General features: G+C 35.8%; 1 protein-coding gene across 3 annotated transcripts in view; it reads right to left on the reverse strand.

Annotated features, from left to right (window-relative positions):
• The window catches only part of LOC143239129 (atrial natriuretic peptide receptor 1-like), a 117,021-nt gene that overhangs the window by 10,278 nt on the left and 91,572 nt on the right, over window positions 1-15,171 (reverse strand). For all 3 annotated transcript variants that reach the window (XM_076479969.1, XM_076479970.1, XM_076479971.1), the window contains 3 exons: window positions 14,910-15,078; window positions 4,253-4,402; window positions 2,416-2,539 (listed from right to left, as the gene is read on the reverse strand). In XM_076479969.1, coding sequence (XP_076336084.1) covers window positions 2,416-2,539; window positions 4,253-4,402; window positions 14,910-15,078 — 443 coding nt within the window. The remainder of the gene's footprint in view (window positions 1-2,415; window positions 2,540-4,252; window positions 4,403-14,909; window positions 15,079-15,171) is intronic.

Below are 15,171 nucleotides of genomic sequence, written 5' to 3' on the forward strand. Positions count from 1 at the left end.
GAAACCCGTTCTGTTTTACAGTATCTTGATAAAATTTAATTATTGATGTGCGTTGAATCAGTTATCAGTTATGTACGTGTTATAGTATAGCTCTATAGGCCAGCAAAACAACAATAAACATAGATCACACATTTTATAATGATAAAGACTCCACTGGTGAAAGAGATTCACTAAGTAAGTTTATAAGTTTCATTCTGTATACAAATACATTTATATAATTTTCCCGAAAAGAGGTCAAAAGCTGCATAGAGGTTACCTCTTTTGACCAGTCGCACCACTATACACCACTGTCACATAAGAGATACAGAACGATACAATTTGTACTGTCGATACGTCAGTAAAATATGTACATACTATGAATCATGAGAAGAATTATAGCTCTGCAGACTACAACACAGAATGGCATATGAACTTCAAGAGTAAGAAATAAACATTTTTGTTACCCTTAATTTTGGTATTATTTACTTTTGAAACAGAACACTTTCGAAAACCTTGCGGATGTATATCTAGTATAAGTTAGTATTTACAACTGAAATTAATAATATGGTATGTTTTATGTATATTTTATCACCAAAAAAGAATGAATTATGATGTAAATCGCAAATACATATTTTCTACAAATTTAAATTAACAATTACAAATTACTTTCCTGGTATGCACTACATACGTATATTTTGTGATTTACTAATCTAAACTATTAATTCAGCTCATGTAATTTTTGATAATTAAATTGCCTTTTCGATTACGAAATTTGCATTATAATTTTCATGTCGAATGAATATGTAACTTAAGTAATAACGTTTACATTAGATTATATTCATATATACATATGAACAAACGAAAAGTTCTAAACTTCATTTGAAACAGATAATTAGGTAAGAAAACACAAAATTTGCATATTTCTTATACCATCTCATACTTTCTTTGCTAGATTCTTAATAAACTAAGCTTACACCATAAAACTGGACAGCTAATTAGCTTATGAAATATTAAAATATCGAATATATAATTATACTGTTGCAATCACATTATCAGCAGTCACGTGATTGTATACTCCTACGACGTCAACTTAGAAGTGTAAATAACGTCACAATAAAAGCTAAAAATCGTGGCAGGTATTCCGATTTAACACTTAGCATCTCAAAAAGAGATGCAAAACAATCAAGGGCGCTCAGAAGAGACCTTCTCTTCGCCCTACATGCGAAGTTAGATTTAACTTGGCTAGTTATTGAAACATCACAATACCTCACCCTACACTCCTTATAATTTTGTTATGACGTCAAAAGTTATTACAAATAAACTAATCCGATTGGTCAGGTGATTGTGCTGTGTGGTATGACGCACAGAAGCCCTACACAGAACTTCATTGTTCGAAATAAATATTTGTTGAAGGAAAAATATTATCTGTTACACAGTAAAAAATATTGTTTTTTTCAATATCACATTGAAATATACGTGAAAACAAAAAGGTTCAAAGTTGAAATCTTAAGATGACGATATTTTAGAATTATAATTCTATGGACTGTGTTTTTAAATATAGTAAACTTTCTGTTATTCTTACATATCTCTACATAATCTTTATTATATACTACGTTTATTACTTTAAGTTTGATTTTTGTGTATTTTATTCGAATTTGAAGACTCGAGATGTTATAAAACTAGAATGTTTTTGAAAAAACAATGGACAAAACAGTTTCAGTATACAATTAACAGGTGATTATATATATATATATATATTATAATAGAACCAAAATCCTTTACGTCTTTTCGACAAACACTAGCTGGACAAAACTTTGACTCCAGAGTGCAGAAAGAGAAAAGTTTTAATAAAATCACCACATCAAAATATTTCCAAAATAATGACTGCAACAACCACTACCATCGTTATATGAAAATATTTATCACCAATAGTAGAACAATTTACTCAAGTATCTCTTGAAATACGTATTTTTTTTTTTACTTAATGTTCTTAGTTATGAGATATAAAGACCATACTAATAGATAGAAGCATTTTTTGTTGAGGGTTTATGCTTACAATTAGCTAGAGACATTAGATTTTTCAAACCTTTCAAAGAGTAGGTGTGTTTAAAATATAATTATTTTTTTTTTAATTTTTACTAGGCATTTATAATTAGATGAATAACACTCAAGTCACATAAGGTAAATAGCTAACTTCTAGAAACAAATAAGCTAAAATTTATTGAACGGATTATACGAAAATACAGTTGAAGGTTACTTGTTCTAGCGATTATAACAATTTCAGTTTGTTTGAATATTAATGCCGAGTATAATTTTAAAATTCGACACGAGAAAATGTTTTATCAGTTGAATAATGTTGTCAGTTTACAAAAACTGTCTCATATATTTTAACTTAAAGAATAACGAAATATTATTTATCTTAAAAATATTTAATACCTCCATTGGAGTACTCTGTGCTGACAAAGTCGTAAAGCCCACTATATCACTGAAATAGATTGTGACAGAATTAAAAGACTCGGCTGTTACTGCCTCTCCTCGAATCAACTGGCTGGCTACTGACCTGAGGAAAAATACGTTTAGTTCAACTTTAACTAATAAAGTGAGGCAATAGCTAACGTATAGAAAGAGATAATTTTACTTGTTATTGATTTAATAATCCTTTTCGCATTTCCATGACACTGCCAAATTGTGATCAAATGATCTTTAAATATGCAAAATAGTACGAAGAGTTAAGTGCTAATATATGTTTACAAATGTATTTACATGAGCATGCAGTCCACTTCTTACAACTGGATTGAAGTCAAGTTTGTTCATCCAGTAATGCATAAACTTACAGAAGTAGTTCCAGTTGAATAAGTTCCGAAAACTCTCATTCGGTATCGTAGCAACTCAGAGTTGGTTTTCAGTTTTTGAAGAAGTGTTTATATGACGCAGTAGTTTTATTTCAGAGAGTCCGTGGCAATTCTGTCAAATCTTGGAATACTTTACTGAGTACAGTTTGTTATTGTATAACGAACACAGTATGTTTTGTTTCTCGTGTTTGCTGAATATTTCACTGACATATTTGCAGCGTTTGTATAATCTCTTGTTGGATCCAACAATAAAGGCCTGACACGGCCAAGTAGTTAGGGCACTTGACTCATAATTTGAGGGTCGCGGGTTCGAATCCCCGTCACACCAAAATACTCGCTCTTTCAGCCGCGAGGGCGTTATAATGTGATGATCAATCCCACTATTCTTTAGTAAAAGAGTAACCCAAGAGTTGGCGGTGGGTAGTGATGACTAGCTGCCTTACATTACTAAATTAGGGAAGGGTAGAGCAGGTACCGCTCGTGGAGTTTTACGCGAATTTCAAAAGCAAACCAAACAATAAACATTTAATTATATGTATACATTAATTCCAAAGAAGACAAGAGCAGAATTTATAGGACTTAGCTTTCCCTTCTCTGAAGAACATTTTCAGGAAAAGTATCAATGTTTTTGAGTCTTAATTGATATGATATTAAAACACGACAACAATGAGCGAATGTAATTCATTTATATGTCGATAAATGTCATTAAATGCAAGGACAAACCGTTAAGAACTATAGAAGCTCTGAGGACTTCGTATATACCTCTACATTTCTTTAATTATTCTTAAATACATAAAGGCGAAAATGTACTTTTAAAATCAGAACAAATTAGAATCAATAAAAAAAGTATGTTTGTCAGCACGTGGTGGTGTAGGTTGTAAAATGTAATGCACGTGAAAATATTCATTAATTAATTTCACTTAAATGAAAAAATGTATTTCGGTTCTAGAATCAGTAAACTTGGAAAATGGTGATTCTTAGAAATGGTAAAAATGTATTAATATATAAACAAATGTGGTCTCAAAACATAAAAAGCAATATCTTATGATATAAGTCGCATTTTCATATTTTTACATGATATAAAGTTGTATCAGAATGAGAAAAGAATATATAGTAAACTCTTCTGGAATTCTGTACTCATACGTATAGTCTATAACTGTTATTAGTAGATTATTAAATTAAAAAAAGGGCTATTGCTTCACAGAATATCTTATGTTATTCACAAGCGATATTGAGAAGAAAAAATTACAGTGGATTTAAATATATAATTCAGATGCTGAGCTAACAAGATGGTATGTAAGAGTTAGCACAGTATGAACATAAGTAAAGAAAATGGAATATAAAATAATCTAAGCATTCGTTTCCCTTAAAAATAAAATAAAATACAATCTATCTCCAATGTATTGTTCAAATAAACATACTTTGGAAGCAGCTGGTAGAGGAGGTCCTCAGCTTTCCGTTTTTCTTCCAAATAGTCTGCTGTCCGTTCCTCAACCAGTGATTCCAGGTTTGTGGCGTACTGTTCCATACGAGACAGCAAGTTATCAAGGATGTTCCCACTTTCATTGTCCCTGAATGTTTACAGAAAGTTATGATGATTATGAAGTCTTTGGTAAAGTGCTTGAAACGTCGTCTTAAAACCAGTCAAGTGGATTTTGAATTTCGCACAAAGCTACTCGAGGGCTATCTGTGCTAGCCGTCCCTAATTTAGCAGTGTAAGACTAGAGGTATCAAACCAGTCAAGAGCCGCGAGCATTTAACACGAAATATTTTAGCTGTATAGTTTTATATATCTTATATTAATATTTCTAATTTGTCCTAAAATTATATAAAGTTTCAAATATCAGTTTCTGTCAGATTATACTTGTTTTGGTGGTTCAACCTCTGTATTTATCCACGTTTACTATAAATTAATCATATAACACTCATAATTTACATCAGCGTATCAGATGGGATATATATATATATATACACACACACACACACACACACGCTATACCAGTTTGAGTTTTGGACTTAACCTCTTCGAATGTAATATTTATTTTTGTCTATTGACCATGAGTTTCCTATTTAATGTTGTAATTTTATACACTGAATTTTAACACCTGTCCATGAATATTAACATACATTTGGCTTCTTTTCATAGACATGTACAAATGAACGTTTAGTACAAAACAATGGTATAAAAACGTGTCTCGGCGCTGAATCCGGGTTTCGATACTCGTGGTAGGCACAACACAAATAGCCCATTGCGTTTAAGGCTCGGTATGGCTGCTGGTTAGGACTCTCGAGTCGTTATCGGAGTCAAGTTAAAATGTTAACACCTAAAATATATCCGCGAAACATCGAGCCTTTCAAAATTTTAATCACCCATTTTCACTCTTATCCGAGTGATATATTTGCATTAACATGTAAAATACGGAGTTTTATGATACAAAACGAAAAGAATAAAAAATATTTTCTGCTGTGTTCCACTATAAATTTACGTTTTTGTTTGTTTTGAATTTCGCGCAAAGCAACTCGAGGGCTATCTGCGCCAGCCGTCCCTAATTTAGCAGTGTAAGACTAGAGGGAAGGCAGCTAGTCATCACCACCTACCGCCAACTCTTGGGCTACTTTTTTTACCAACGAATAGTGGGATTGATCGTCACATTATAACGCCCCCACGGCTGAAAGGGCGAGCATGTGTAGTGCGACCGCGATTCGAACCCGCGACCCTCGGATTACGACTCGAACGCCTTAACATACTTGGCCTACGTTTTTGTCCTCTATGAATTATCAAAGCAACAAGAACATAAATCAGCTTAACAATTACTCTAGCTTCCTTGACAAATAATATTTTTCTTATTTTTGTTGGTTGAAATTCATATTCTAATATAACTTATGTCATTCACAGCAGTCCGACTGACCCCTTCTTTTAACCAAAAGAGTCCGATCTTTCACCTGTGGGGGCGTTATAATTTACAGTCAATCCACCTATTTGTTGGTAAATTAGGGACGGCTAGCGCAGGTATCTCCCGTGTAGCTTTACGCAAAATTAAAAAACAAACAAACAAGTACCTGCTGTACATTACACCTTATAACGAAAGTGATTCATCCAAAAGTCTTACTATTTAAGTAAAATATCTGCGGTGTTACTGTGGTGAGCTGTCAATATGTTTTAGTTTAAGATACGGATCGTTAATTTATTCGAACTGCCAGAACTGTGAAATCAGTTTTTTGAACTAATTAGTAGTTTTATATTTTTCAACAAAACATTTAAAATCCACTGGTGATTTGATACGCCACATAAAATGAAAGAAAAGTTTAATGTATGTTTACCACAGCTCTCAAATTTAATTATTCAAAACCAAGAAAAGTTTAAAAATGGTGATGGCAGGGATTATTAGATAAATTACCCGAAATAAAATTAGTATTTAATATTAATTTATAGTCAGGGAAGCTAACTATTTAGAGCGCAGCTATAAATAATGAAATACACTCATTCGTAGAAAGTAGTCTATATACAGAATTTGCCATTTGTTTTTTCCATTGTCTGTTTAGTAACCTATTAAACTAACCTCCTTTTATTTATTTTATGTGTACACTCATGTATTGATTTTATTTTATTGTATATTATTGTGCTTCACACACTACGTACACTTATATCGAATTTTAAAATTTGTTTCAGCATTATTCAAAGAACTGGTTATGATATATTAAAATTATTGCGAATATTCAAATAAGCAGATAATGTGGCAATTGATATAATGTCACACGAAATGGTATGTATGAGAAATAGATAATGAGACTGTTTTGTAGTTTTGATACCATTGAAAAGTTATCATCCTTCCTAAAGATGTACATAGTAGCTCCTTTCTGTACAAAATATCCATAAACTGAGATTTGAAATTATAAAAATGTTTTCAGATAGGGAATTTAGAATTTCCAAGACGGTGATACTCTCTTTGTACTTCACGGCATTATAAAAAAACAACAAAGGAATATGGATCAACTTGGAGTAACAAGATCATTCAGAAAGATACCTGCAGAAAGTCGTACCCCAGTAGTGGTGTCTTGTAACGTGTGAATCTACAAACACAGAGCTCAGTGACAAAGCTATCCTAGTGCCAAGGTAACAGCACGCAACAGAAGCCATATGTACAAAAGTTGCTTCTACTCTGTTCAACCATCGTACATTTCAAGCAGCTGGTGCATGAAATATTGTATTCGTGCTACTCAATACAAAAACAGTCAAGCCACCAGACAGCTGATCTGTGCGAACCTAGCGACACCAAGCGGATTCTCCTGGAACCAACTGGAGCCGCGCAATTCAAACAGTCCGCGGATTTTTTGAACAGCCCTCGTATACTGATGATTCAATTAGGATAAATAATTCTGAAATATGTTATTGACACCATTTATCCAACAGAATTAAAAACTGAAAATACTTCAGTTTCTAATATAGATGGACATTATTCAGATTTAGAAGTTAAAGTAATTGATAAAAAGAATATCAATATAAATATTTTTGATAAAAGAAAATACAGTAAAATCTGTCTAGGGCGGAGTCGCATGGGACCGAGTACAAGTTCCGGCGTAAGCAGGTTTTTCGGCTTAGACAGCGAACATGCATTTCCTTTATTATATATAAATTTTGACCCGAACGTTATACTTGCTTATATATGTAAAAACGGCTGGTTTGGGTTGAGAAAATTTTTTTATGTAGAGGAGCAAACAACGTTTAAACCTTCATTGGTCATCGCAAGGTTTGTAAACCAGCCGTTTTTACAAATATATTTTTCTCTACAAGTTGGTTTTCTCGTCATCACGGATTATTACACTTGCTTGACTCAAGGGAAGTAATATGTTTGTGAATAAAGTTATTATACTGTTTATGCTATGTTTATTAGAATAAGAACAAAAACAGATATTCAAAATATACATTAGTACACAAAATCTTAACCTAATTTATTTGAAGAAAGTGTCCAATTTCAACTGTTTTGTTTTTTTAATGGGTTTTCTCATGTGGTTAAAAGAGAACGCCAATTCTACAGCCTTTTCACGAAGTTCATTTTCCTCCGTCATTTGTGCATACAATTTGATAGCGTTAATATAACTTAACACTTGCGATGAAGTAGAAATTTCTATTTTCTCACTATCTTTTCCATTTTGTTCATCTTCTGAATCTCTCACACTGTTACCATCTTGTAATTCTATCATAAATTTTAAATCAATTTCATAAGTTTCTGTTAAAACATTATTGTCAACGTTCACAAAGATTTCCGTGTTCACAGAATCATTTGTATCAATCTTCTCAATCAGTGTTTGGATTTAACTAGAATTGTCATAACAAACAACTTCTTCACAATCTCTGCCATTATCAAGAATAAATCCACAGTTTCGAAAGCACTTTATTACGCAATCATCTTTTACGCATTTTATTAAATGACTTAAAATAGCAATTGCATCTAACACGTCAATTTTCATGACAATTTCAGATGCGCTCTTACAGTCGTCCACGTTTACAATAATATACTGAAGCATCAATTTTTTGTAGTTCAATTGTATACACTGTATAATTCTATTATCTAGTGGCTGTAGAACAGATGTTGTACATAGAGGTAGAAAGACTAAACGAAAATTTGAAAGTTGAACTTTCGGGTGACAAGTTGCATTATTTAAGAAAAGTAGAATATTCCTATTTTTTGTTCCATTCTTTTGTTTAATTTGTTCAAAAACTCCTCGAATATAGCACTTGTCATCCACGCTTTATTATTCGCTTTCCATTCCACAGGAAGTTGATTCTTCCTTAAATTTTTTAAACATAGCGGATTTACATTTTTACCTGTTACTTATGGTTTCTCTAGTTTTCCATCAGGAAGTGCAACCAAACTTACAATCAATCATTCTTTTGAATAGCGACCTCCGGAATAAAGACGGCAGAAACAGAACAGAATATATTTAACCAATACTTACTGTAACAAAATATATTCATATTTAAACAAATTATTAGTTAGATAAGAAATGAATATTTAATCAAAAACCTTTTTCTGCCTTATTCAGGTTCTAATCCTACTTATTGATGGATGAGGTAGGTGATAGTTTTTCGTCCACGTTACGCAGGTTCTGCCATATAGAAGGCATTTTATAAGAGTATTCTTAAGATTATGTTGCAAAATTTTGGTATTTCCGCCTTAGACAGGTTTTACTGTATTTTGATTTTCCAATTTATGATTTGCCCTCCTTACATAGTAAAGTACTATACCCATCTATTGTAAACTTTATAACTTTGCAGTTATTCATATATTGTAAAATTTGTAATAAATTACAATATTTTATTAATAATGTTCGTATACTGATACGAAAGTTAATAGTTAATGGATTTAATAAAGAAATTGTAGATAAAATTATTAAATTATTCTGTAATAAATACAAAAATATATTAAGTAAATATAAAGAAAGTAAAGTAAATGTTACTAAAATCACTAAAAATTATTTTTAGTTAAAACTAAGGCCATCTAAGAACTTGGCACTACTTTATGCTGATGTACATTTTAAGCTGCATATAAAAGCACGACGGTCAGAGTAAACTATAACTTTGCACTATTATAATGGGTGTAGGAACGCTAACTTCAAGAGATAAGTTTTATCTTATTTACTTCCAAGTGGTAGTACCTTGTTCTCATTTTTTATTTATTTTTCATTTTTTCATGTGTTTCTTTTTCCTCTTTTAACGTGGGAGGGTAGTCATCTTCACACAACTGTCTGCAGGCAGTGACGGGTAAACTGGTCGTTCGAGAGGTCCGTCGAGATGGGTGAGAGAGGATGAGCGACTATTTCTATTAGTGGATGAGTAATGCCCGAGATTCTTTGCCGCCGTGTTAATCTCTGTCCTGTACAGGAGTGTGCTTATCCTTAACAGTATGCTTCAGCCTGTACTGTTTAGTCCGTGTACTTTGTTCGAGTGTCGTTTAGATTTTGTGCGTTATAGGTTTTTTTTTGTGTGTGCCCGTAACTCTACAATACGTCGGTATGGTTACGGCCATCCGGCCCTATTCTGTTCGGGTGCGGTCCATCTGCTTTGTGGTGCCCGCGGCCTCGCTATCCTTGGCGGTGATAGATGCCATGCACAGCGACTTGTGGGTAGCCACGAGGAGTGTTCACAATACTTTGGAAACGGGCGTTACGCATCGACGCTGGTGTCATCCATACACACCCGCTCTTTGTTGGACAAAGGGGGCTTTCCCTTTGGAGGCCAGTGAGTGCTCGTGGAGCCAACTGAGCAAAACATTAAGTGGATGATTCTATGGTTGGCCCATTTTCAAGCTGTCAAACGATGCCGTCAAGAACGTACTGTCAGCGTATGGGACAGTTCGAAAAATCAAACATGAAGCACACCAGACGCATCCGGGATGTTGCACCGGGAGTCGGTGGATATGTCTGAACATGAAGAAGCGGGTTCCTAACTTTATTACCATCCAAGGCTTCCGGGTAATGTGTAATTACTGGATGGGCTCATTACTCTTATCTGTAAGGATCCCAGCCAGCCTGAAGATATTTATTCGTGGCATCCCATACTTCTCTTGAATGTTGATGCAAAGATTATTTTGAAAGTCCTGTGTGCCTGTTTGAGTGCAGTTATGACTTCCTTTGTTCATTGCACTCAGACGTGCGGCGTGTGGTGCAGAAGAATCCCACAAAATCTGGTGCTTCTCAGTGACCTGTTCAATTATATCACGGACAGGGATATCCCTGCAATCTTTGTGTCCCTCGACCAGAGCAAAGCTTATGATCGAGTTCACCACAAATTTTTGTGGTTTGTTCTGGAGAGGTGTGGCCTTCCTCCTGTTTTTGTCCAATATGTGTAAGCCTGGTACATGACCTCTTCGAGCAGGCTCTTGATTAATGGATATCTGATGTCTTCCTTTTCTATATTGCAGAAAGTTCGTTAGAGTTGTCCATTATCCCCTTCGCTTAATGCGTTGGTAATTGAGTGCCTGCTCTCTTATTTGTATCACTCGGTTTCGGTACGTGGCCTCCAGTTGCTGAGGGTATGAGTGTCAAGTATGTTTCTCATGCAGATTATGTGAACCTGTTCCTTGAACTCAACATTCTTGGGTCTGATGCTGGCCATTGTACACCATTACTCTCAGGTCAGTGCTGCCCAACTCAACTATGCCAAGTCTTGGGCTTGGTGGTTGGGTAAATGGACTTTGTTTGCCGACTCCCTGTTTAGACTGGACTGGACCTCCTCCCCAGTCATTTGCTTTTGGGTTCGTTTCCCGCGTGCCCCTAAATTGCCTGGGGGAAGGTGGTACAGCGTGTCGGTTCGGCAGCGCACGATTACCGCTACTGCCATGGTAACTTGTTTGGCAGGGCAGAAGTGATGATGAGGAGGATACTCCCCTTGGTGTGGTACCTTGACGCTATTCTTCCTCTGGATGACTGCACTGCACGGGCTATTGAGCACCATGTCCTCACCTTCCTGTGGGGTGGCAAGCCTGAGGCTGTCTCAGTTTTCTTTGATCCTGCCGCCTCGCGGGGGAGGTCTGGGCATCCCATATGTCTGAACCAAATGTCTTTCTTTCCTTCTGTCAATCACTTTTTGCTGTCTGTCCTTGGAGAGTCATCTCTGTTACCACCTCACTAGATTCTTCGTTGACATGGGGCACAGGCTCTTTGGTGTTCTATTGAGCCTGCAAACACCTATGTGTTTGACCCTCCTTCCTGGTATGTGGACGCTGCTGCGACGATCTGGTAATATCGTGTCGCATTCGCCGATGTTCCGACAGTCTTCCGTTGCCTCTACCGCCTGCTGGTCCCTGAATGTACCCACAGGATTGAGCAACACCACCATGCTGTGCTGTGAGACATTATTTGGGGCTGCGTTGTCCTGCATTATGTTGATAGCTATCTCCTAGTTTTCAACTGGTGCGTGGTACATAGCATCCTTCCGGTGAGGGAGAGTACGTTCCTGTGGAATTTTCGTACAACAGAGATGTGTCCTTTGTGTCACTCTCAGGTGGAGTCTGTTATGCACAATGTGGTCCTCTGTCCGACGTCGGTGGAGATCTGGGAAAGGGTGGCCCGCCTCTCTCGGCTAGGGCCATTTTACATCACGTGCCTGTTCCTGTTCCCAGCCACATGGCCTTTTCGTTCCAGTACACGTTCACATTCTTAAAGTACATCATCTGACTTGTTTGAAACCAATTTGTTTTCGAGCAGGCACTTATGTCGTACTTTAAAATACTGGGTAGGCCAGGTATAAGCTGTTACTCCGTCTTGAGGCGGACTTTCGGCGGCTTAGCTCCGGGGACTTCGTCCATCAGTAGCAGCCGGACGTTTCGTCTCCCTTTGCGTTGAAGGGGGGGTCGAGCCTGGGTTCTAAACCGCCCTATCTCTGCTCTCGATCTTTGTAATTATTATATGTATTTTTTTCTTTTATTATTATTTTGTATATACGAATGTATTTGTTTCTTATTATTTTTTATTACTTTTATTATTTTCATTTTATATATATTATTGCATATATGCATGATTATCATTATTATTCATTATTTGTTTTGTAATTTTCTTGTTGTTATTATTTTTTCCACGTGTGTGTGTGTGTATAACATGCAATTCATTTATTTATTATCGTTTTTCTTTCATTTTGGGTATATCTTTTTGTACCAAAGTATTTTTATTATTTGTATTATTGCTATTTTTTCCCATCATGTATATATGCACCATGTATATATTTTTTTTCACAGTATGTATTGCGTTTTTCTCTTTTACATTGTCATGATCAATTTTAATCTTATTTTTGTTGTAAATAAATTCAAAATTGGAATGCGAGCTTCAAGAGGTTTTGGTTTTTTTAAATATTACTCACCTCTAAAAGGTAGTACCTATTTTCATTTTTTTTTATTTTTCTCATTTTAACTTGAGAGCAGTCACCTTCCCACAACTGTCTGCAGACAGTGAAGGTTTATATAGATATGGAACGTTAAGAACTTGCACTTGAGCACCCACATCTCGCTTTCCTAATTTTTAATTTTCCTATGTGAGACTAGTGAATTGGAGGTTAAGAATGATAGACGGTGTATCCCCACTGCAATGTGGGTCCTACTACCGCAGTCACCTCCAAAACCTAGGAAACATTTTATAATCCCACATTATAGCTTGTACCCTGGAATCTTTTTTTTTTTTAATGTGCAGTGTATTTTAAACAAAATTCACGTTAGTGTTTTGGTTTAAGGCTTAAATTTTAAGGTTATAATATTATTAATCAGAGGTTGGGATTTGCTGTTTTTAATGCAGTCTTTCATGATTTTGTTTATCTAATTAACTCTAATAGATATAATTATTTAAATTCGCTAAAGAATTATATATTGTCGGATAAAATGAATAGATGCAAAAATGTTTTACGGGCATTCGTTCATTCAGTGGATTCCTTTATTTGTTGTCACCAATTGTTTATACTAAAATATCATCCGTTCAGATACCTTTGCCACATTTTTAAATACATTGGAGTGTTCGTATTGAAGATGTCACGAAATAACTAGTTTTCAATAGTTTTTAAAGTCATTTTGTTAGTTTCTTTTTAACCCGTTTTATGATAGATTTGAACATATTTTTACTTTCACAGGTTTTCAACTGATAATGTTTAGGTGCATTTTAAAGATTATTTTATAGATTTCATTTTTAATTTAAAACAGGAGTAATGTTTTATAATGTATGTAGCGTGTAATATTAAATCTATGTGTTAAAGCTAAACATACACAGCTTTTTTATTATGAGGTAAGTTTTTGAATTCAAAACAATATTCACATACACTACCTGGCTAAAAGTATGTGGACTCCCGACCATCGCCCCTGTTATGTGTTTGTTGAGCATCTTATTCCAAAACCATAGGCATATGGAGTTACCACCCTGCTACTATAACAGCCTCCATTCTTCTGGGAAGGCTTTTCACTAGATTTTGGAACATCGCTGCAGAGATTCGTCCCTATTCAGCCACAAGAGTATTAGTGAGGTCGGGCACTGATGTCGGGCGAGAAGGCCTGGTTCCTCGTGGGCATTCCAGTTCATCCCAGAGGTGTTCGATGGGGCTGAGGAAAGGGCTCTGTGCAGGCCAATTAAGTTCTTCCACACCAACCTAGGCAAACCATGTCTTTATAGACCTTGCTTTGTGTACCAGAGCATTCGCATGCTGAAACAAAAAAGGGTTTTCCCTAAACTATTGCTATGAAGAAAGAAGTACACAATTCTCTAGAATGTCATTGTAATGTGTAGTATTAAGCTTTTCCCTCACTGGAACTAAAGAGCCTAGCCCCAACCATGAAAAACAGCCCCAGACCATTATTCCTTCTCCACAAAACTTTACAGTTGGTACTATACATTCAGGCAGGTAGCGTTCTCCTGGCATCCACCAAACCCAGATTCGTTCGTCAGACTGTCAGATAGTGAAGCGTGATTTAATCACTCCAGATAATACGTTTCCACTGCTCCAGAGTCCAATGGCGGTGTGCTTTACACCACTCCAGCCGACGCTTAAGCTTGTTTGCGGCTACTCGGCCTTGGTAACTCATTTCGTGAAGCTCCCGACGAACAGTTCTTGTGCTGACGTTGCTTCTAGAGGAAGTTTGGAACTCGGCAGTGTGTGTTGCAGATGTGAACATATGAATTTTACCAGCTACGCGCTCCAGCACTCGACGGTCTCGTTCTGTGAGCTTGTGTGGCCTACCGCTTCGTGACTGAGCTATTGTTGCTCCTAGACGTTTCCACTTCCCAATAACAGTACTTACACTTGTCGGAGCAGCTCTAGCAGGGCAGAAATTTGTCGAATTGACTTGTTGGAAAGGTGACATCGTATGATAGTGCCACGTTGAAAGTCACTGAGCTCTTCAGTATGACCCATTCTACTGCCAGTGTTTGTCTATGGAGACTGCATGGCCGTATGCTTGATTTGATGCACCTGTTAGCAACGTGTGTGGCTGAAATAGCCGAACCCACTAATTAGAGGGGTGTGCACATACTTTTGACCATGTAATGTACTTCAATTACGGAAGATTAGATCATTAAGTTAGTATTGTCCAGCGAAACTATTCTTACTTGTTGAGCTTCCGAATAATGGATTTCAGGTTCTGAAAATCCGGGCGCTCAGCTGGGTCTTCAGCCCAACAACGCTTGATCATGAAGGCTAATTCTTCATCACATAAATCTTCCTCAAGAAAAGGACGAAAGTATGGTTTATCCTTTTTCTTTACCAGCTCCACAATTTCTGAAGGAAAAAAAAACACGCATGAAGCTCGCTAGAAATACATAAATACAAAAATGGCATATATTTGGAATAAAAGAGTTTATATTGAGTTTG

Source organism: Tachypleus tridentatus, chromosome 13 (genome assembly GCF_004210375.1).
Source record: "Tachypleus tridentatus isolate NWPU-2018 chromosome 13, ASM421037v1, whole genome shotgun sequence".
Taxonomy (NCBI): domain Eukaryota; kingdom Metazoa; phylum Arthropoda; class Merostomata; order Xiphosura; family Limulidae; genus Tachypleus; species Tachypleus tridentatus.